Below are 24,814 nucleotides of genomic sequence, written 5' to 3' on the forward strand. Positions count from 1 at the left end.
ACGGTAAATTGATCTGCAAACTAAACAGAAAGAACATGTATAAAAAACCAGGCTATCATTTAAGGCGAATATAATTTTGATGATATTGTTATACAACATTATATTGACATTTCATTATCATTTTCAATAACATGAAAATAAATAATTTTTGTGTTTAAAATTTTGAGTGACAAAACACCAAAATAATAATGCAAATAGGGTGACAAAACTGTAATAAAGAAATCCTGTTTGGCCACTCTGTATTGACAAACTCTTCCCTCTGTGTCAGAGAGCTGAAAGGTTCACGGTGCGTTGCTGAAACTGGAACCATTCCTAACTCGCTGTCCTCGACAGCCTGTGTTATTTACAAAATCATTCAAAAAGCACACTCACCTACGTCATCATGTCAGCACACATCACGCACACTTCTTTGGATGGAATGTGACGCCAAAGCTCCTCGAGTGAAGTCTCGCGGAGTAAAACACCGGCCATTTTTCTCCATTTATAGCAGGACACTTTGTGCTTGGGTAGTGTAACCGAGAGTGTTGCGATCACTTTGATAAGCCTACAACTTTTGGCAAGTTTAGTTTTGGTGTTGAAGCATCTAAACTTACAACAAACAGAACACAAACCATGTTTGTGTTTACCGCCGCAAAGTTTTTTCGCTGACATCCTCGTCCGGATAGATGCTTGTCTAAACTGTCGTACAAATGGAAATGGTGCCTAGCGAGGAGAACCAGTTCGTGCCCAAAGAGGTGAGGTTATTACATGAACCAGCCCTGATCGGAGGGTCAGTATCTATGCGTCAGCAGTCACCTGTGCAAATCATTCACATAAATAATGGTACAACTTTGGCACCACTTGGGGAGTTTGCAACGCGTTAATGTATCGGGTAGTAGCTAACTCTCCGCGGCTAACAGTTAGCTTAACATGACTTGAACGGCCTACCATGATAAGGCTAACTGCTACTAGCATCTGTTAGCGGCTAGTTTTGGTTTATTTCAGACGAAGTAAATTTGTTTGTATATCAGAAGAGTGATAAGTATTCAGTTATCTGACATTTAGATTTAGGGTTTTAACAGTAAACATCTCACAACCCTTTCAAATGCTGCAGTTGACATTATGCTTTCCTTTTAATCAAAGGCGACAGTAAAAAAAAATTGTCAACATTAGTTAGCTAACTTGCATAACATTAGCAGGTAGGATTTGGCTAGCTAATGTCGTTAGCCTTTTTAAATCTGGTCAGAGGCAACAACTGTAGCTAATCCTGATGTTTTGAAAGTTGTTCAACCAAATGCAGATAGCTTAATGAATTAACGTAACACACTGTTTGAAAAATACTCAGGAGTATCTTTAACTTTGAAATATTATTACTTAATTTCTTTTTTGGTGCTATTTATGGCATGAGTTGCGCTCACTTGTAAATGTTAATAATCGCAAGGTAAATTCACACCCCTATCCTGTGTGAGCAGACTGACGAAGCAGTAAAGGTGAGGAACCAGCCTTGTGTAACATAGGATTAAATCCAGTGAAATAGAAGTGTAGTGTGAATGTATTCTACGTTTTAATTTCATATTCATTCTCAACTCTGGTGTCAAGAAGATAAACTAGTGTTTACTATGCTGGGTTTGTTGGCCGGATCATGTTATTGTAATAACCAAAAGTATCTTCGCCATGTTAGACTGTAGTACTCCTTGTGTAGTGACATATATTGTACAAGGGAGAAATATAATCGTTACCTGCATTGTCAACGTCGTTAACGGGTCAGGAGATCGTTTGGTGGGTGACTAACACGTTAAACCTAATTATTAGTATCGTTTTAGAAAGGGTTGCTCAAAAGCTTATTATGTTTCAGACATGGTCATAATGCTGTACACTAACGTAGACAACTTTTACAATAACACCAGTATTTGGAACCAGACTATTTTTGATACTTCTTTGAATCTACTCACTGTTGAGAGCCAGTCATGAGACGAAACCATTCTTGTTTAGCTCATTTTTTTAAAAACATATAGTTATTGGAGGTGTGACTTGTGTTTGTGAAGAAGAAAAAGGGTGTTGCTGTGCAGGGGCTCTACAGCCTTTAAGGCATCTTGGGTGAAGCCTAGACGGGATGTAAATTCAAAGATGAGAAAAGGTTTGTTTGTTTTTTTTTTTAATATAAGGAAGGGTTATATCAGACAAGAGTATAATACATGTATTAGTGTTCTGTTGAGTACCTACATAATAAACGTTCGATCTAACATCTAATGTTTTGTTAGTTTTTGGTATTGGAAGGTTACATTTGTAGTTATATATAAAATTATGTTCATCTCTTTTCAACTGCTCCTGTTGATTTACCTTTTTCCTTCTTCACCTGACTGATCCTTCCTTTTAACTCTCTTTCTTAACTAGGTTTGTCATATTTCTTCCACCAGAGAGCCAAATAAAGAAAAACAATCCCACAGATAAATACAGGCCCTCCTGGCTACATAGAGCAGTAGTTCCTAAATGAGAAGTACTGTGCAGCACTGAAGAATGTAGATTAAATATCAGAAATGTTGAGTTGTTAAATAGTTATCAATAATAACATCAACAGAAAAGTACTAAATAAAGCACATATGTGAATATTTTATGGTTTCTCTTGTCACATTGGATGTTGATCTTTTTTCTAAAAATATTTTGTTTTGGTCAGAAGGTACTCTGCAGAAAAAAAGTTCACAGGGCACAGTTCTGAAAAAAGTTTGAGACCTACTGCTCTAGAGCATGAGCTTTAATGATTAGAGATAATAATTTAAGACAATGGTATTATTTATTGTAGAGTTGTGGCAGATACCACAGTAAAAGGGATTTATCCCCAGAACTAACATTTAAACTTTGACTTGCATATAAAGGGTAAACCCTCAACAAAGTTTTAAGAACTGAGTGTAAACTTCTGTTGAGTGCTTTGAATTTGTTGGGGTTTTTTTGGTTTTTTTTTTTTTATTTTATGTACCATATAGGAAAATGTTTTTCTATTTATTTTGTTTTCATATTACTTTTTCAACACAACCTTGTTGTTATCTGTTCATTTTTTTAATTTAACTAACTTTATTAACACATTGGTCCAAAGATTCGCAATAATAATAAAAAATATATAATTATAGTAATAACAAAAATTATAATAATAATAATAATAATAACAATAGATTACTGTTCATTCCAATAAAAACATGTTAAAACACATTTTCAATCCACTTGGTAAACGGAAAAGTACATCAGAAGTAACATGTTTTATTTTAAATTAACAACTATCATTTCCCTATATTTATATGGTCTACCAAAGGCAAACAGAAACTGGAAGAGTTTCAGATTGAAACGTTTCAGAAAAGCTGACAACACCTTCAAGTGACCTGGTTCTTCTTTTATTGTGGCATGAAAATGCACGTTAGCTAATTTCTTTGAAAAATATCTGGTTTCTTAAAAAAAACATCTTCAAGTTAACAAGTCTGTCAGTGCAGTTTTATCACTGTTAGCCTTGGATCGGCCTTATTCTAGTGAGTTGGTTTTCTGCTCTTTGCATCACCTAGAATATTAAAGTTACTGTACCCTAAATCATGATGTATCATATTTACTGCAACTCAACACAAAAGTAGATCACCTGCTCTAGTGCTAACCAAGAATAGCTAGTTAGCTAGCAATATGAAAGCTAGTTAAACAAAAATGCTCTGCAAACCAGAGTGATAAGAAACTTCTTTGGGAGATTATTTGAGTTTCTAAAAAGATTTGTTATCCTTTACTTTATTCTAAAAAAGCTGTAAAGTTGCAACTGTTTCTTTTGTTTGTTTTAATTTTGACATACATATTATTGTTATTATTGCATTAGTTAAGCTGCCCGTTTGCAGCTCTGTTGTTCATTTCATACCCACGTACAGAGTGGACCTGATAAGGGGAGGCAGGGGTGTGTGTTTCTGGTGCTACTGTTGCAACAAAGTGTAATCTGACACCCAGTAACATCAGTGCTAATCAGACACCTATCCATCCCTTAGTCAGTCCAACTCTGTAGCATAGCTCTAGGTATGACTGAATGTGTAAGTGAACGTGCAAGTGACCTGCAGCTGATGAGAAACACTATAGCAGAGGAGGAAAGGGTGGAAGTTAAATTTAACAGTAAAGCTTACAGTTGTATTGGCTACAGGGGCTAGGATCAGCATCCGGTGATGGAGGCCCGGGAAATTCGGCTCCTGTCCCATTGACATCATGGTTTCAGCAACTCAGCGTTTACTTTATTCCACTGAGTTTGTTCTCTACTCTGCATCACTTAGAATGTTAAGTCAGTATCGCTACGAAAGTTACTAACTAAAGCCATTAGGCAAGCAAGTAACTCACCATCTTATTTCTACACATATTTTATCTAAATCCTAGATTGGGGAATATTTACGCTTCATTGTTTTACCTAGATCTGTATTTGGCCTGAATGATTATTTATGAAGGTGTTCACATTTTACAGTGTAACTTAGATAAATTGGGGGTAAAAATAAATTTAACACTAAAAGCTGAAATGCGAAAAAATTAGCTGTAGATTGACAAGAAACGGGGCCAGTCAACAATAAAAAATCTTGAAAAATGAAACCACATGGTGCTAAGTGTTTCTTACATCCTGACTGCCCACATTTTATCATCCATGTGGTTTCTTCCTCCTTTACACTTCCTTTAGGTGAAGTGTAGAGATACTTCTTTTTTTTTTTTTCCAACACCCACCCATCCTTCCTTGTGTCATCTTTTCTTCATTTATAAGGCGGCGCCGGTAAGACTGGCTGCGGGGCCTAAGCTTCGTTTCGGCTCTGTAAACTTGTCATAAATGTTAATTGTCTGTATGTCAAACCTTGGGTGAGCTGGCTTGAACCTTGAATTTCCCTTCAGGGATGAATAAAGTATCTTTGATTTGATTGATTTGATTTAGGCCTGGAATATTCAATTCAAGTGAATTTTAATTGTTTGAGAGAACAGCAGGATGGAAAGATACTGATGAAATAGTTTGTTTTTTTTCATTTGGGGGGGAAAAATTTCAAGCGATCTTAATTGATATGTTTTTATGCTTTGTCATAGAAGAAGTTATATATCAGTTTTGTTTTAAGCTGTATCTTGACTCTGTACTTTTTGTTCAAAAGAAAATGCGATAATATTTTGGCAGTCAGAAAAAGGTATATGCAGCAACATTTCTCTTACTATAGTTTCCAATGTTCCTTATGCATTATTTAAGTCATTCTGGCTCAACACATCTCAGAGATATTATATATTGGTCTTATTTGATTAAATTTTTTACATTATTTAGCTGATCACAACTCGGACACCAAATGCATAAACTCCTTTTAAATGAGAAATAAACCAGAATATTGTTGTTTAGTAGGAACTTGTATGCGTTTTCAAGTGTGGCTAATGTTTATTTAGAGATCATAATAGGCAAAAATATGACACTGAAAAGTATAAACTGAACATTGTCATTACCAGCTGTGTTTCTAAACTGCTGCATCTTGAGGTTTCATGAGAAACCTAAACACACATTGATAAAATTGCAGTTTGCCTCAGCAGGCAGATTCACAGGGTTGCCTTTAATACTTCTTCAAAAAAAATGGTGGAAAATGTCATGGAAAAAAAAAATAATCTGATGATATTTGTTTAAAATGTCATTTAATCTGACACATGAATTGTTCTTTCTCAGTAAGTTCATACCGTTGTGTTGTTTTTGTGTATGTGGTGTATTGCTGAGTTAACATTTCTTGGTTAGTATGTGTTCATAGGTACTGACATTTCACAGTCTTACTTTTTTTGTAATTATTTTTGCGGCTTTAATCATTACTTAGATCTGGAAATACTGGCTGTCTTTTGTACAACCTGTGGCTTAATGTCAGCACCTTGTGATTATATCCATGGTAAAAATAACCTTTAATCTCATAATACACTTGTGTGCTGTCAGCTGCAGCTTCTTTATAGGACCTATCAGTCACATTTTGCCAAGATCCCAAACACCACAGATAGGTCGTGAAAATTTAAGACTTTAATACATTCCCATAATTATAACCCTTTCATCATGCAAGCTGGTAATTTCCCAACCAAACATTCATAATTACAGGTCTAAAGATCAGCTCTTTTGTTATATTATTGTTTATTCTTCTTTTTGAACGATGGTTGGATGTTTTTTTTTGTTGTTTTTTTAATTGTTCTTCATTTCAACTATCTCCATGTGTAATATATAGGGTGTGTTTTGGAGTTGCAGACAGACTATGTTTGATGAAATGAAGAGGATTTTTCAGGTTTGTGTGATGTGTGATAAAGCATGCACATGCATGAAGCAGCATCCTTGATGACAGCCATACTGAATCTACAGCAGAGACATTTTTAATTAGGAGCCATCTTCAGGAAGCATCACTTTATCAGTGATCAAGTCAGGGACGTGCAAATAAATTGTGTGCGGTAAAATAGCCATTCATGCAGAGTATGATTATGTTGATGATTTAAGTCTCAGCCAGAATTTAAAACTCTGTAGTTTTGGGACTGGTACTTCTTGCTCATAAGTCATAACATTTTCATGTTTCTCTTGATAACTGAAATGTTAACTTTATAAAATATAATATCAAAGTAGTATAAATAGGTCAGTAACAGATCAATTTAGAGTTATATGTTCCAATGATACAAACGGGAGTGTACAGGTGTGTCTAGATGACCACATGAATTGCTACATCTTGAAATAAACAACGGATTACACTGTTCTACAAAAGTCGAGCAAGAGCCATTAATTGCGTGGCCTGTTTTTCTTTCTTCAAAGGGTTCTTGCTGACATGTCAGAAGGGCTGTTGTATTTGGCCGTGACTTTTTTTTAAAATCACAATTATTTTAAACAATCATGATTATGCTAACATAAACTTCTTAATAATCTTTATTTATCTGCTTGTACACCACAAGGTGAAGCGTACAAAAATGGATTTTGCTGCTCATTTGCTGCCTATAATCTATTACCATATTATGATGAGATGAAGTGTTGTGCTAGCATGTTTGCTAATGTTGATGTTTGTATTATGGCTTCATGAATTAACTTGTGATTAGTTTGTCATAACAACTTGAAAAGTAAAAGCAGCAAATTATTTCAATTTGTTGTGTTTTTTTTTGTGTTTTTAGATACAGAATGCAGCTGAAGAGCCCAGAGTGCTGTGTATAATCCAGGACACCACCAGTGCGAAGACGGTCAATGAGAGGCTAACTCTCAACCTGCCTGCTTCCACAACGCTTTCCAAACTTCATGAGGATGTAGCCCACAAAGCTGGATATGTGAATGGCACCTTTGAGCTTGCTTGGGGAAATACTCCCGACATGGTGAGTTAATTTATGTTTTACGTAAAAACAAAAATTCTGGATATGTATAAAAATTCAGAGATCAATACCACTTACCTGACGCTGCTTTTTTCTAAACAGGACATATGAACATGCACACCCCCCTGTCATACCACCAGCCTTCTTTGCAAAAACATAAGCTCTAACTTGTAGCTTCTGTCTCTTTAATGTAAACAACTACATAAAAAACAGTACTAAAGAAAAAACATCTTTGGAAAATCACCTGGTTTAAAGCTGAGGGGAAGAAACGATATCTTGGGGATCCAACCACACAAAAAGCTATCTAGGATCACAGAGGGTGTCATTATAGGAACCACCCAGATCAGGGCAGTGAGAAGTCCACACCACAGCCAGGGCTACAGTACAGGACCCTACCAACAGACTGCAACAACAGCAGACTGCATAAATGAAATATACTTCATTTATCCGATTAGGGAAGTTATACTAACGTAGCATTTAGGCTGAATTGCTCGATCACTCCATTATTGAATATGTACGCTATAATATGTCACCATGAAATTATTTTAGTCTAATTCTAATCAGAGTTAAAATGTTTTTGATGGCTATTTGTGTGTACTAATGTCAGTTCAACAAAATAACTGTCTGCTGTAGACATCTTTTGTGACAAAAAAACTTAACCCACACCCAAAACATGCAAAACATTGTTAGCTACAACTACATTGGATCTATTTATGAGCTCTGCACTTTATCTAACCATGACTCTGACCCTGAAGTCTTGAATGGCAAAACTTTATTAGATTTCTTATATTAAATGATTAACATCAATTTAGGTTGTCAATTTTAAACTTTGTGACTTATCTAACCTAACATTGGTATCCTTCCCAATGCTTGGCTATGACTCACATCATCCACCCTGCTCACTAACAGAGCTGAAAAAATACATTTAGTTCCAAAGACTACTGGCTGTTACTGTGACAGATTAAAAAAACAACAGTTATTTAGAGTCAGATGCATTGCTGTATATAATGTTGCAAAGATACCCGTTTGCATTCGTAGACTCTGATGGGATTAATAATCATTGCTCCTGCCATGTGTTTGCACTTGCCATGTTCGCATCTTCACTCATGACACACACTATGGTCCCTGCACTAGCTATGTTGCAAGGACATGGCCAGTATTTCATAACCTCAGCAAAGCTAATAATGGAAGTATCTGGTCACGGTGACGGCTGGTTTATCAGTATACAGACATTCAGTCAGCCATATGATTGTTCTGTGCTGCAAAGATACTCAAGTTTTAAATGGTCTAACCTGCAGAGACCATTCTTACATTGATATCTAACAAAGTGAAGGCTTGATGCATAGATAATGTTATTATTCAGTGTCAAGTTATTTCTGTTGTATCCATATTATTACCTTTTCTTAGGCCAGGCTAATCCTACTGCTGACCCAGGCCAAAGCCCAGGTGCTGTGCATGTAGTTATCTCACTGAGTAGGTCAGTGGATTAAGCTGCTGCTTGTTTCCACTGCAGCAGTTACTCCCTTGTCCTCAGCTTGCCTGGTGAAAGACAGCTAGGTAGCATTCCTCACATGTTGGCTTCAAACTGCTTGTGTCATGCACAGCAAATCAGGAAGTTTCCTGAAAATGAATTCAATAGGAATCTAAATATTTTCGTGAGTTGATCACATTTGTCTTTTTTTTTTTTTTATGCTTGATGCTGTTTTCTTATTTTTCCATTGACAAACATTGGTACAAAACCTGTTATCTGTTTTTTTTAAGGCACCATTGGAACATAACAGTGAAATGTCCCTCTCTGATTCTGGCTTTGAGCCTGGTGGTAAGAAGAATTTCCTCCAGCTCACCGACAAAGATGGAGAGCAGCCCCGGATTGCATCAGTGAGTGATGGAGAATGAATAAAACTAATTCCTGATTTGAAAGGATTGAATAAATCAAGAGAATATAAATAAATGTTATGTCAATGTTATATAAGTTATTTCAAGGTATGTTTTGTACATAGGATGAGTCAGCAGCAGCAGATAGCAGTGGACTGGATGACAGTTCCCAGGAGCGCTTTATTGGGCCGCTACCAAGAGATGGCAGTGCAGGTGGCAGCGGTGACTACAGCAGTCCATCGTATTCCTACTCATCCATCCTCAGCAAATCTGAGACAGGTGAGATTTCATCACCCTCTGAATGTGTGAATGTAGGTATATATAAAACCCCAAGTGACCTTGCATAACTTGTCTCCCTTTTCAACGTGCAGGTTACGTAGGTTTGGTTAACCAAGCAATGACCTGCTATTTAAACAGCCTGCTGCAAACGTTGTTTATGACCCCAGAATTCAGAAATGCACTCTACAAGTAAGGAATTATGATTGTATGTCTTTGTGTAGCGTGTTGATTATAAACTAATTAAAATCCTTTTCTAACTGTACAATTTCAGCTGGGAGTTTGAAGAGTCAGAAGAGGATCCAGTCACCAGTATTCCCTACCAGCTGCAAAGGCTGTTTGTGCTTCTGCAAACTAGTAAGAAAAGGGCCATTGAGACCACCGATGTGACGCGGAGCTTTGGCTGGGATAGCAGTGAGGGTGAGGTTTTGCTCTCTCCTGTGACTAAACTCACATGCCTTGTCTGCGTGAATCTGAAAAAGGAGCATGTGCTTCTGCGTCTGTTGACTTAATTGTTCTTTTTGTGGGTTTGGGTTTTCTTTTTTTTCTTTTTCCCCCCTTTAGCTTGGCAACAGCATGACGTCCAGGAGCTGTGCAGGGTCATGTTTGATGCCCTAGAGCAGAAGTGGAAGCAGACAGAGCAGGTAAGAGCAAACAAGAAGTTTTCTTAGACTTCCAGCACTAGAAATCCAAAAAACCCAGACTGAGGTCTCCCTCCAGAACAGAAACAAAAGATGTCTTGTGCAAAAAGTTTAATGGGACACTAAGCCCCAGGGTAAGGGTTTTTCTTATCACTAAACTGACTTATACACCACCAACTTTTAGTTGAGTGTGTGTGCATACAGTCTTGTGGTTTGTACATGTGAGTTTCGTTAAGACAAAAATAATGCACGGGAGCCTATTAAATCCCCTGTAGCACAATGCTCCCGTTGTTTTCTCTAGTTTCCAACTAAGGAAAAGAGAGCATAATCATTAAACCAGTTATTTACATTTTAATTTCAATCTAAAATAAAAAATAAAAAAGGCTGCATGTAAATTGTTGTTGTGTGTATTCTATAGTTATAATATCCATGAACATTTTAGGCCTTTTGGTTCATTGTTGTTCAGAGTATGAAGAAACCGTTCTTTTGGTGAGCTGCACAGGACACTAATTAGCATTAGATATTTACAGTTATACTTCAATGTCACACTGATGTAGAGCCTTTACTAAAACCCAAATCGTAGCTTCTCTGTTGCACGGCATGCTCCCTCCCCAGAAATGAAACGGGAAAGGCTCTGCTTTCTGTGTTGCATTGACATGCCAGACTGCTTTCCTCAAGTGTAATACCTCTGAAACAAAAATGCAACTTTGTTCTGATTGTCCAATTATTATACTAAACCAGTCACGCCTCTGTGTGTTTAGCTAAATGTATTTGTTTTTAATAAGGTATGTCAAGTTCAAGGATTTTTACACACTTTGTCCAACAACTTCCTCACTGTGTGGCAGTTGTGTGGTTTCACCTTCTAGGAGTGCAGCTTATGCTTGTAGAAGTTAGATCCAGTAACTTTAGATTTCCAGTCATCTTTGTTTTAAACATGAGGACAAGTGAAATGAGGATCTAACTGGTGGTGGTGGTGTCCACTTTGAACACCACCAGCAAAGCTTGATGCCCAGTTTTTCTGTTTTCCTCCCCCTTTTTCTACGTGCTCCTTAGAGTTGTACAGTTTTATTGCATGGGGGACAAAAGTTTTTTAGTAGCTGGATTGGTACAGTTGGGGACCTGTTTGAGTTAGAGGATTAAACGTGCAATGAAGAAGAAAACTGATTAATTTGTTGGTTAATGCACAAAAACTTCTGTCACATAACAGCAAAACACGAAACTGCATCAGATCCTAGTGTTTGGTTGAGCATATTTCTATTAGGACTTTCATCGTGTTCTTCCACATCTGACTGAGACATTTCCTCTGAATAGAGCCACCTATCGTTCCACAGGCACATATGTTTTGGTTGTGTTTACCCACAATCCTGTGCGCTGAACCCACCATGCACTTTGCTTTGTAGTCTGCTTCTTGCTTCCTGCTTCCTTCCTGTATTGCTTGAAGCAGGCTGAGATTTGTAGTTGTAGGTGAACTCAGTCCACTTCTTTTATCAAAATCAGATTTTATCTGAGCATTCATAATTCAACAAATGTAGCTGATTGATTAAGCACACAGTATCGGGTGGATTAAAAAAGAAAACAAAATGTAGAACAGTCTGCAAATGCATGACTTTGCTTGAACCTCTGACGTATACCAACTTCCATGTGATCTTACTTGACTCAGGAAAAAATCAAATCAAATCTGGCAGCTTAATAATCGTTTTTACAGACTTTTTGTTTTAATTTAAAAAAAAAAAAAAAAAAAAAAGAACTGCCTAAAAACAGACTGCTGTTTTCCTTTAGCTGATTTCTCAGTGTTGGCATGGCGTGTGTAAGCACACACTGAAACGTCTCTATTTGATCTGTATGAATTGCATAAGAGGAACAGTAGAAGCTTAACATAATTTTTTTCACCAAAAAGACATAACCATTGTTTAAAAGGGGTATAATTTGTAGTATCTGTGAATATTTCTGTCATGTCACTGTGTTGCATGCTTGTACACTGGCCACAATATGTTTCAGTGGAGCCAGATCATATGAGCAGTATGATGGACAGCAGTGGATTTACTGTTTCTAAGGGGTTGCATTTTTGGTGGGCAAAACTCATAAGAAGCAAGATGAAGTTAGAAATATTTTATAAATTCAGACTCAAACAACTTCCTAAAAGTTAATTCGTGTGCCGCTCACCCACATATCAGCCAACAGAACAGTGGTCAGGAAATGAGGATAATCCTTTTATAGATGTTTCTGTCCAAAAGAAAGTTTTAAATTGTTTATATTTAGTTAATTTAGTCAATTTAATTATGATTTCACTTATTAATGTGACCATGATTTGTGGTTTCTTTTGCATGAGACTTTTGCAGTTGATGAAAATTAGTTTGAAGGAAAATGTGACAAAGAAGACTTAACTATGATGCCTTCATGTCTCCAGGCTGATCTGATCAACCAGCTGTACCAAGGGAAGCTGAAGGATTATGTGCGTTGTTTGGAGTGCGGCTATGAGAGCTGGAGAATCGATACTTACCTGGACATCCCTCTTGTGATCAGACCTTTTGGAGCCAGCCAAGCCTACGGGAGTGTGGTGTGTTTTTCTTGACACTGAATTCCTTTAAACATTTAACATATTGGCATCAAGTTCTCCATTAACACTTACCCAATTCAGTCTTGCCAATTTGCAACTACTTAAAAGCTCATTTTGATACTGTTCCTGGCCATTTAATATTTTATATAAATGAAGCTGCAAATATCATTTAATTGCTACAGGAGGAGGCTTTGCAGGCATTCATTCAGCCCGAAACTCTGGATGGACCCAACCAATACTTTTGTGAACGCTGCAAGAAGAAATGTGATGCCCGGAAGGTGAGCATACAGGAAATGTGACTTGAGTTAAATGAACAAAGCATTCTATTATTGAGCTAATTTCTTTCTTTTCCAAACACTTTTTTTATACCCAGGGGCTGAGGTTTCTGCACTTTCCCTACCTGCTGACATTACAGCTCAAAAGGTTTGATTTTGATTACACCACTATGCATCGCATCAAGCTTAATGACCGCATGACTTTCCCAGAGGAGCTTGACATGAGCCCATTCATCGATGTGGAAGATGAGGTGAGAGCAGACATCACTCTGATTTAGATTAGAAGGCCTTCGCTTGTGAACATTTTATTGGTCAACCCTAATGTGATTTTTATCTCATATTATCTGTAAAAATATGATGGCAACATGCTGCCTCACTAATTTTTTGAAAAGGATTCTTTTTTAGCAACCTGCAACTTCTATTGATATGTGTGCACAGAATTGTGTGAATCTTTTTGGAATTACCTGCTCTTTCTACATTTCATTTTGATAAGATGTAATCTCATCCACCTTTGTTAGTCACAACTACTTAAGAAATACTAACTCAACGTGATTATGCTATTCATGCGTCTTTCTTTTTTCCTAATTAAATACATTAAACATTTGGAGTTCTTGGAGAAAAAAAGGGTAAAGGAGAGCCATTGGATTTCAAACCCTCAATCACACTACTTCAAACAAGCTTTTCCAGAGGCACAAAATGTTCACATCCTCTGTTATATTTTAGAAATACATTCTGTTTTTCTTATGCAATGCCCTTACACTTCTTATAGTGCAATGTTTTCATTCCATGTAATTGGAGGGTCAGTTTCATCAGTCCACAAAACATTTTCCTTCAATCATTGTTGAGCTTTGTGGCGCTTTTATGGCGGTATTCCACCAGGTCTGACTTCACCCTCCTGGTCTTGACATGGCTGCTGGAACTGATCACTGCCTCCCAACACAGTAATTATGATTCCATTGAAAAGAGGGATTTTAATGCGTTCCAGAGGCGGCTTTCTGCTCAGCTATAAATATACACCTGGTTTATTTTGACCAAAGCCTCACTGAGTGCAGAGAACAAAAAACATCTCTCCAGTTGTCAGAGATCTTTTACAGTATCCTAGTTGATACTGCCATAACTAAATCCATATTATCAATGAAACTAGGCCAGAGAAGAAGTTCTGAAGTTGGAAAATTGGTACAACAGATTCTTAGTGAAAGGTCTGCACAAGCAAGGTAGTGCTAGTTAAGAGATCTAATAGCTGGATATTGCATCAGTACCTGCTTTTGCCTGATTGAATCAATGCAACTTGTTCCTTAATCAGGCTGAGAAGATGTTTGGGACTGAGGCCTTTTAAGGTTCTGAAGGTTTTTTTCTGCTTTTTTTTTTTTGTCCCCTCGCCAGCTATATCACAATGATTTGTGTATGTTGGACTTTGAGCGTAAATGGCAAGCAGCCTTGATAATTCCCTTTAAGCCCTGAACTGTTGCTCAGGGTGACTGTCTTATCTCGATGAGCATTGTGTCTGTGCTTTCAGATTTGTCTCATTAAGGTAGACATAAATTATGTTTGATAACTGTCTCTTGTCTTGTGTTTAAACCTTTTTTATTGTTTGTGTAACGGCCCCTCTATAGAAGTCACCTCAGACAGAGAGCTGCACTGATAGTGGAGCGGAGAATGAAGGCAGTTGCCACAGCGACCAAATGAGTAACGATTTTTCCACTGACGACTGCGTGGACGAGGGTATCTGTTTGGACAGTACCAGCAGCACAGAGAGGACGTTGAAGCCAAAGGTAGCTGTCTCTCTATGCACTCATTAAATATATATAGCTTTTTCTGACTATACACGTTTTGGGACCGGGACATGTGACCTGAAGCATCTGAATCAGGATTCAGGTGTTTTTGCCCACATCTGTCATCAAAAGAAATGGAAAATACTAAAATGAAAAAACTGCTAAAATGTCATATGTGGTGATTTAGTGTTTCAGGAAGAGAAGCATTAAATATAGGGCAGGACAATCTGATAATCTTCATATTATAATTAATTTTTGTTTCTGAACAGTCATGCACAGTATAAATTCATTTAATGACTCAAAGGATAGTACAACATTTGCTTTAAACATGAATCAGCCTGAATAACAGCTGATGAAATGTGTGCTTTTACCTTTCAAGCCTCTTGGGACATGTCTTGCATCAACATTTCATACAGACACAAAAGTTTTATTTACATTGCTTAGCATAAGGGCAATGGTAATAACAGTAAGAACTGCGGGTTTCTTCTTCTTTTTTTCCCCCCAGTATTTCAGACAGCTCCACCACTTTGTCTCTTCGTTGAAAACAACAGTCTAATGTTGTCTTTCTAAATAGTTCTTTATTCATTCTCTCCAGAGCTTGCTGACCTTTGAGCTCTTCTCTGTCATGGTTCATTCGGGGAGTGCTGCTGGTGGCCACTACTATGCCTGCATCAAATCCTTCAGCGATGGCCAGTGGTACAGTTTCAATGATCAACACGTTAGCAAGGTCAGTTCCAGCTTTAAGTGACCTGTTTTGTCCTTTTACAAAAAGTCAGGAAGACTGACACACCACACTCATCCTGCTAGACTCCATGCCCAGTGTCGATGTATAAAACCTTATGTTCTTGCCATTTCATTGTTTGTTAAATTGTTAAAGTTTGGTCTATTTCTATGTGACAGATCACCCAGGATGATATCAGGAAGACATATGGGGGGTCCTCAGGGAGCAGAGGCTATTATTCCAGTGCCTTTGCAAGGTCTGTCGTATTTTTGTCTTTTTTTTTTTTTAATGTTATATCTGAAATATGCTCTGAGTTGTATTTTCTGTTTATTTACCTGTGCTCATTATTAAGAGATCTTTTTTCCAACCCCCGACAGCTCTACAAATGCTTATATGCTGATTTATAGACTGAAAGACACCTCAAGGAATTCAAGTAAGAAAAAATATCAACAAACACTTTGATGATATGTCCATTGTTGGTTTACAAGTGTTATAATAAATCTTTATAATATGGGTGTTTCTAAATTTCTGAGACATTTCCCAAGTGATAATTATAAATATATTTATATGGACACTGACTATCCTATCTTGTGCTTATATGGAAAGTGTGCTTGTAGTTTCTTAGTTATCAGAGACAACTCATGTCAACAGATACTGACAAACATTCAGTACCATATCGGGATTTTTTTTTTCTTCTTTCAGTTGTCCTGTCTCATCCTGTGGTTTTCCCAAACTAGTAGATGTAATATGCGCTTTTGTATTCCTCTGTCTACAGAATTTTTAGCTGTGGTAGACTTTCCACAGCACATAAAGAGTTTGGTTCAGAAAGAGAAGGAATCCGAAGAGCAAGAAAAGCGCCAGAGGGAGATTGAGCGCAACACATGCAAGGTATGCACCTTTTCCTTTGTTCCAATGAATGCGTTGTAAATACTTCAACAGTCATATATGTTCCCTTTTCATTTATAAATAAAAACGCTAATTTTGTTTAGCTCAATTTTATGTGGTCTTTCTCTCCAGATCAAACTTTTCTGCATGCATCCTGTGAAGATGATGTTGGAAAGCAAGCTGGAAGTGCACAAAGACAAAACGCTAATAGAAGCAACAGAAATGGCCTACAAGGTTGATCTGATTATTATTATTCATCCCTCCCCAAGCTTTTATACAAACCCCAGGAAGAGTATGAATAAACAAATAAACCTTTGAAGTTTAGTGCCATGCTAGTGAATATCAGTTGTTGACACAGTATGTATTCAGGTCCACTTCTCCCCACTCAGCTTTGACAACAATTAAAGCTAGTTTATAAAGTGGTTGTTCAGTAAAAGTTTCATGTGGTTTCCATTCTGTCGATTCTTCCCTTAATGTTTTGTGCACTCTGCTCTTCAGCTGATGGAGCTTGAGGGAGTCGTCCCTCTAGACTGCTGCCGCTTGGTAAAGTATGATGAGTTCCATGAGTACCTGGAGCGATCATACGAAGGTGAGGAAGACACACCGATGGGCCTCCTCCTTGGAGGTGTCAAGTCCTCGTACATGTTTGACTTGCTGCTCGAGACACGAAGGCCAGAGCAAGTGTTCCAGCCTTACAAACCAGGGGGTCAGTAGTCTACTGCTTTTTAAACATTTAGGAATGATGTGAATGTTATAGAAAGAATTGTATGCATTTAATTTCCATTTATGAATATGACTAAAATCTGTGTTGTACGTTCAAGGGATGGACATTGAATGAATCCCTTTAGCTGTCACAACAGTGCTCACAATAAAGATTTAAATAAGAAAACATTGTTTTTCTACTTTCACTGCATTTAGTCTATAAGTACTCAAATTTTATAATAAAAATATGAATGATTAATACAAAATGGATTAGTAATTCTCCAGATTATCGATCATTGGAATTTAATCAAATGCCCATCTCTAGTACACTCCGTGTCTCACCATACACGACATCTGTACATGGACAGAAAATGTAATGGGAAAGGCTTCTTATGATTAACCAGTGAAAACAACTGCTTGAATTGTCAGAATACAATCTGTTGCTTGTTCTTTATGGTTTATTGGGTTTGTTTCTGATGTCTACAGAGGTGATGGTGAAGGTTCACATCGTTGATCTGAAGAGCGAGACCATTGCCTCCCCAATCAGCGTGCGAGCGTACTTGAACCAGACGATCACTGAATTCAAACAGCTTATTGCACAGGTACCTTCATTTACCTTGCCTATTTTACCTTAATTTACTCAGTTTTTGCATGTTTTAATTTGGATGTTGATGCAGAAAACTAGATAATAACTCTACATTGTCCATAAGAATTTGGGCTCAGATCTGAAAACCTTGTATGTTGTCTAGGCTACAGGGCTATCTTCGGAAACCATGCGAGTGGTCTTGGAGCGATGTTATAATGACCTCAGGCTTCTGTATGTTCCAAACAAAACACTCAAAGCCGAGGGATTCTTCAGGAGTAACAAGGTTTCTATTCTGACTTTCCCCCCCCCCCATATTCACATTTTTACGGTGTCTGTGACAGTCCAAATCTAGTGATACCTTGGAAAATAAGCAACAAGCTTAACTTTTGCACTCTCTTTTTCACCAGGTCTTTGTAGAGAGCTCTGAATCGATGGATCATCAGGTTGCTTTCACTGACTCACTCCTGTGGAAACTGTTGGATCGTCATGGGAATACGATCCGACTTTTAGTCTTACTACCAGAGCAGTCTCCTGGTACCCTGGCCAACAGAACTCAAAAAGTAGGAGAGGACTCTGATGGACCCTTTGAAGGGTCAAAGGGTAACAGGAAATCTGTCGAAGCGATCCTCGAGGAAAGCACAGAGAAGTTAAAGAACCTGTCTTTGCAGCAGCAGCAGCAGGGCTCCAGCACTAGTGACAGCCAGAAAAGCTCTGACGCAAGCGACTTTGAACATATCGAATCTCCAACCCAAGAAGCTGACTCAAATTCTTCCCTCTGTGTGGCAGCAGACAACAGAGACTTGGAGAACCGGATCAGAGCCACACCCGGTGGCGGAGGTGGTGCGTCCTCTGATATTGAGAACCAAGTTGTCTGTGAGGAGCGGTCGGACTCTGAGGTGAACAATGACCGCAGCACCAGCTCAGTGGACAGTGACATCTTGAGCTCCAGCCATAGTAGTGACACACTGTGTAACGCAGACAGCGGCCCCATCCAGCTGGCCAACGGCTTGGATTCACACAGCATCACAAGTAGCCGGCGATCCAAAGCCCATGAAGGCAAAAAAGAGACCTGGGACACTGCTGAGGAGGACTCTGGGACAGACAGCGAGTATGACGACAATGGAAAGAGCAAGGCTGAAGCTCAGTACCTGTACTTCAGAGCAGAGCCTTATTCTCAGGATGATGCTTCATGGGACACACAAAAATGTATAACGCTATTTATTTATTTATTCATAATACATTTTAATGGATTTGTTATTCGTGTCTAGAATGTTTTAACTGCATTTTAAATGAACTTATCAAGTGCAATTATTTTCTTACAGCATTTTTTTTTTTGCTGTAGTCAGAAATCAGAAACTTTAGCTGCTTTTCTTTCTTCCAGAGTATAATTTTTACATTGTTGTGATCTCCTTCAGGTTTAGTGGTTCATGTGGACAAGAGAATAACATTGGCAGCATTCAAACAGAACCTGGAACCGTATGTAGGAGTAACCTCAACCCAGTTCAAGGTTTTCCGTGTGTACGCCAACAACCAGGAGTTTGAGAGCGTACGGCTCAACGAAACACTCTCATCGTTCTCCGACGATAACAAGGTTGGGACAAACTGTTCAGGATGTATCAATTTAAGCTAGCAGTGCATTATGAATGCAATCCTTGCAATGTGACTTGACTTGGAACTTTTTTTTTTGTTTGTTTAGATAACTATTCGACTAGGAAGAGCACTGAAAAAGGGTGAATACAGAGTTAAGGTGTATCAACTACTTGTGAACGAACCAGAGGTAAGATGGGAACATATTTTGTGCTTTTGTGATTGCACAGGATTAGCACACAAGTGCGTGACTTGATGCAATGTCGTTACTTTTAGAAATCCAGTTTTCAATTTCTTTTTTGTAAAAACATTATATTAAATAAAATTCTTTCTATGTTTTGCTTCCACAGCCCTGCAAGTTCCTTGTGGACACGGTGTTTGCCAAGGGTATGACTGTCAGACAGTCCAAAGAAGAGCTGCTTCCTCAGTTGAAAGAGCAGTGCAAGCTCGACCTCAGCATCGACAGGTAATGAGACGGACACCAAACTGAGACCACATTTGTACGGAAAGAACATTTACAAAATGGTTCATATGTGTGTGTTTAGGGTTCGTCTCAGGAAAAAGACATGGAAGAATCCAGGCACTGTGTTTCTGGATTACCATGTCTATGAGGAGGACATCAGCATTTCCTCCAACTGGGAAGTTTTCCTTGAAGTCCTTAATGGTAACACTTGCTCTGCAGTTTTTTTTTTTTGTCCATACAAATTAAAATGAATGAATTTACAATTAGCCTCTAAACTTGCAGGAGAATGCATTCACTGCTTTTGTTTATTCATTGTGTCCTATTTCTCAGAACCCGAGAAAATGAAATCCATGTCTCAGCTGGCTGTTCTGACTCGGAGGTGGAGTCCAGCTACAATGAAACTGGGACCCTTTGAGGAAGTGATTCTGGAGAGCAGCAGTGTAGAAGAACTCAAGGAGAAGGTATTTCTGTCACCTGGTTAGATTTGCAAAAAATTTATGAAATATGAGTATTTTTTCCATCATGTTATCTATTTGCCCATAAATGACTATTTTCAAGTCTTTTGACGAGTATCATGACTATCTGTCACTTTTATTTATTTATTTTTGAATAAATTCTCTTGACTTTTTCGAGAGTTTAATCCAGTGTTGCTGAATAAGAATGTGTGGACACTTGTTGGGGAGTTGGTCACAAGTCATCCTCTTTAACATCTTTATTTCTCAGAATGGATAATTTACTAATTAAAGCACTATTAATTATATATAAAGACTTGAAACCAGGCACTAAACTTACAAAGAAAATTATTAATGAAGCAATAAGTTGCTTAGAAGTGAGGTTATTTTCCATGCACTACTGTAGTATGTGACTTTTTGGCAACCACAAACATCACATCAGCAATAATTATTTTTCTGTTTGCAGCTCAGTGAAATCAGTGGTATTCCTCTGGAGAATCTGGATTTTGCAAAGGTATATGCACCTCCGCTCAGAATGGACCTAATTTATCTGTATTGTGCAACTTTGTTGATCAGCTACTTGTCACCTGTGCAGGGTAGGGGAACATTTCCATGTGATATATCCGTGTTGGAGATCCATCAGGATCTAGACTGGAACCCTAAGGTGTCAACCCTCAATGTATGGCCTCTTTACATCTGTGATGATGGAGCGGTGGTCTTCTACAGGTAAATTTCCCAATGCTGACAATTCTTTGCCCAAGCATTTTGCAGAAACAGCAAAGTAGTCAAGTGATGTTGAGTATTTAATACCATTACATACCCACAGAAGTTGCAGGCTGTTCCACCTCAGGGCTTCAGAAACTGTTGTTAAAAAGGAGGTTCAGGAAGTAGCTTTTTAGCTTAGCTTTGGAACTTTTATTTAATTTTGTTTATTTTTATTATTTATATTATCATTCATTGAAAGATTTCATTTTTAAGAGTTAAATAATATACTCTTCTATATTTTTTAATTTCTTTTTTAATTTTTTTTTTATTACCTATTTGTGTGGCTCTCTGTGCGTAGTGTTTTGTTTTTCCTTATGTTCTTTTGGTGAACTCCTTTATTTGTACTTTAAACATGTTGCTTTTATTAGGTCTTATTGTCCAGCATCTTTAATTGCTGTGTTTTCATGGGGATCTTCCATAAGGGGCTTTTCCTGCTTCGGCTTCAGGGTAGATACCATGCAGACTGTCTTTGTCTGGGTTGCTGTGAGTCCTGCATTGCGTCCCTATGGCTGTGGTGATCTGGGCAGTTCCAGTGGTGACAGCCTTTGCATTCATTCTGGTTCCTGGTGTGAACAGATCTCCAAGCTATAGTTTCCTCACAACAGCATTTATTTCCATATTATTATTCAGTTGAAGGGACAAAAGCTAGAACAGGTCTACTCAGTTTGGTCCTGCAAGTTTTCAATGTATCCCTGCTCCAACCCACCTGACTCAAATTAATCAGTCATTGTGCAGAATTTCATAGGCTGTTGGATTCATTTAATTTGCGTCTAATGTGTTGAAGCAGGGCTACATTAAAACCCTCCAGTACTGCAGTCCTTGTTGGACCAAATTGAACAGTTCTTAGTTTCCTTTAAAAGTAAAATTTAATTTGGACAGAAAGTACACACGTGTTCAGTGAAACGATATACACACAATGTACCAGAAAACTATTTGATCTGAAATTCAGTGGATTTTTCTTGTGAAAGACTCCAAGATTCCAAGAACTATTTCTGAATTAATAACTAAATTCCCTTGACCATGATTGTAGTCAAATATTTACACTCTAACACGTCTTCCAAAAGTCAACAAGTGTTGTGTTCATTTATGTTATTTACCAACGCTGTTGCCATGTTAGGCACTTCTACTGGTAGTTTGTGGATGTGACTAAAAAAGTTTGTAAAGCAGAAAACAGTGGCCCATGAAGTGATTAGGTTAGACTGTGATTGTAGTCGCTATAGTGACCTAAAAGACCTACAGAGCTACTGCGGTTTGACATCGTGTGGGGAAGACGGTGCTTACGAAGCCTGAAATGACTGTTTGAAGAGTTTTAATACAGTTTATGTTTAGGTTTTGCTATCTTTAAATATTCTAAACAGTAATAATCATCTCTTAATAAGCTGAATGTTTGTGGCTTTACATAAACATGACTGTAATCTCTGTGCAGGGATAGCACAGAGGAACCTCTGGAAATGTCAGAGGATGAGCGTAATGAGCTGATGAAGAAGGAAAGCAGCCGTCTGTTAAAGACTGGACATCGTGTCAGCTACTCTCCTCGCAAAGAAAAGGCTCTAAAGATCTACCTGGACGGTGGCCCTGTGAAAGACCCGGGGCAGGACTGAAGCACTGACAAACCACTTTTTTTTTTTTTTTTGTCTTTTTTTTTTCTTTCTTAAAAGCTCATGTGGCTGCTGCAGGAGAGCAGCCAGGCACCGGGACTCTGAATGTCAGGCCCCAGATTGACTTGAACTCAAGCAGCATTGTGAGGCGGATGTGCTCTCACCCTCAACTTGGAGCCCCAGGGCTGGCTCAGAAACCCTGTTGTGCACTAGTATTGTACTGTAAAGTTAAAGGGAAGTACAAAAGCGACTCATACACAGAAAAAAAAAAAAAAGAATCAAAGACTGTATTGACAAATCAGTTGAAAGAAAAAAGCTTCAGATATGGATGAAGAGATGTTAGGACAGTAAAACTTGTCTGGAAAGCATCCATCCTGTTCATGTAAGTCTCCATTTATCTTTGAAATCAGGCTCTTTCACACTCCTCGTCCCTGTGCTCATCCTCCTGTTCTTGACTAAATGTTGATAACTGATTCATTTGTGTCTGTAAATCTGATGTTCTCGCACATTTTGAGCTCTGGTCTGTTAGAGAGATCACTCATCCTGTGTTTGTCACCTTCCTAAAAAAAATATTTTAAAACCAACAGAACAAACAACCAATAACTTTTTATGCAGCCTTTCTCAGTCTCACCTCCACCTTGCTCTTCTCAGAACATTTAATTTACAAGATTTATTCATCTAAAAGCAACAATTAAGACTTTCTAAACTCATAAAGTTCATCACCTCCTCTGTGCTCCTATGATACCCCAAGTAATGTGTTGTTTCAGGTTGTCCTTAATGTTGCTCTTTGTTTTGTAGGAGCTCTGCTCCTGTCACATCACTTCCATTTGACATAGTGATATATAAAGCTGTTGGTCCTTTTTAATATAAAGTACAACAAAACAAAACCAAGTACACTATGTTGAGAATCTCCTTGTTTTGTTGTTTGTTGTAAATGGTCATTTTGCTTCAGGTTTAATCACTCAGTTAGGTCTTGTGAGGCGCCAGACACACACCTGCTGTCTGTATTAACCTTTCAGTTAGAAAGTGTGTATTTTTGTTCTTTGGTTTTTGCACCATAGTAACTGGCTGTACATGTCAAGCATCATCCACATGTTGTGTGGTGTTGTACTGGGAGGAGGTAGCTCTCTCTGGGTTTTTGACAGAGAGCATGAGGTTGTTTTTTTTTTTTTTTTTTTTTGGCGCTTCTTCCTGCTGCTGCTGCTACTGCTTGATAAGTTGACACCAGAGGGTGCAGAGAGCCTGCTGGACTCCGCAGTCTGCTGGAGCAAGCGCTGTCAGACTGAAGCTCAGCATCCCAGCCACCCTGGACTTCTGATGCTGCCACCAGCTATTCACTGTAGAAATGCCAATATCAGAAGAAAATCTTTTTGTTGTTGTTTATTTGAGATTTCAGATCCTGTGTGAAAATAGTTAAAAGATGATTTTAGAAAATTAAAAGTGCTTTTTTTTTTCCATACATTTGGTTTTTGCCATTGTATGTTAACGTAGTTTCTCACACAAAATAATGGTTTTGTTCTAAGAAAACATTTGTTTCCCTTGTGAAAGCTGCGGATGTGATACAGAGTGACGAGTACACTGCAGCATTTCCACACATCAGTGTGGCTTCTAACATGGCTGTTTCCATGCCCTTTGCTGTACTTCCAAGACATACAAATGTCTGCAAACAAATTCACCATTATTGGAGCTGATGGAAGAGTTCTTCTTGTTTCTTTTTAACAATAGTTTGGGATCACCAAACTGCAGCAGTCGGGATGATTTAACAGGATTGAGGTCAAAATGCGCTTTGAGGGAGTAAATGTGTGAGTGTTAATCAAGATAAAACAGTGATCAAGATAAACAACATAAACCTGAAAAATTCTTGTGGAAAAATTGTGGAACACACATTTGTTTATGAATTATGTAATCAAATATTGAGTGAAAGCAACTTAAAAGTGTAAGTCTGCAGGTTGCTCCACTGCCTGAAGACTCTTAAAAGTACAAAGAAGTGGGTCATTTTAGTTGACCCACGTTTCAAAGGGGTGGTGTGCTGATTGAAGGTGAAAGAATAAGAACAAGTTTCTTTGTTAAGAGTTTCTTTCTGTTCGGCTCAGAATACGAAAGCAAATCATTTCACAAGTAACATTTTCCACGTCAGGTTAATCATTTGCAGTCCACTGAATATTTTCTGTGTGCTGCTGAAAAGACAATGGACCACTAAAATATAGTGGTACATCACAGAAGGCTTACACAAAATGCATAAGAGAAGAATTCATACTAGCAGTTTATACTAAACAAAACAATGTGTTATATTGAAAACAATAACTAGCACTGACTTGTATTTATTGTGGAGAAAATGATCGGTGCATAAGTTT

The 24,814-nt window shown here is 37.9% G+C and overlaps 1 protein-coding gene across 3 annotated transcripts; it reads left to right on the forward strand.

The window, feature by feature from the left end:
* Positions 1–521: 521 nt before the first annotated feature.
* Positions 522–23,907, forward strand: usp47 (ubiquitin specific peptidase 47). 3 transcript variants are annotated; one of them, XM_079239475.1, is made up of 29 exons: positions 522–734; positions 6,195–6,251; positions 7,114–7,308; positions 9,067–9,183; positions 9,306–9,459; positions 9,552–9,648; positions 9,731–9,876; positions 10,021–10,100; positions 12,505–12,654; positions 12,837–12,932; positions 13,028–13,180; positions 14,543–14,701; positions 15,297–15,428; positions 15,602–15,678; positions 15,800–15,855; positions 16,198–16,310; positions 16,440–16,541; positions 16,806–17,013; positions 17,496–17,611; positions 17,759–17,878; positions 18,003–18,801; positions 19,011–19,186; positions 19,292–19,372; positions 19,533–19,648; positions 19,728–19,846; positions 19,976–20,106; positions 20,564–20,611; positions 20,693–20,823; positions 22,289–23,907. In XM_079239475.1, the coding sequence occupies exons 1-29, from the start codon at positions 690–692 to the stop codon at positions 22,461–22,463; spliced, it is 4,149 nt and encodes a 1,382-aa protein (XP_079095601.1). In that variant the 5' UTR covers positions 522–689; the 3' UTR covers positions 22,464–23,907. The 3 variants fall into 3 exon arrangements, with proteins under 3 accessions (XP_079095601.1, XP_079095602.1, XP_079095603.1); XM_079239477.1 differs by having other exon boundaries at positions 712–769; XM_079239476.1 differs by lacking the exon at positions 6,195–6,251.
* The last annotated feature ends 907 nt before the right edge of the window (positions 23,908–24,814 follow it).

This window comes from Telmatherina bonti (genome assembly GCF_933228915.1).
Source record: "Telmatherina bonti genome assembly, chromosome: 1".
NCBI classification, from domain to species: Eukaryota; Metazoa; Chordata; class Actinopteri; order Atheriniformes; family Telmatherinidae; genus Telmatherina; species Telmatherina bonti.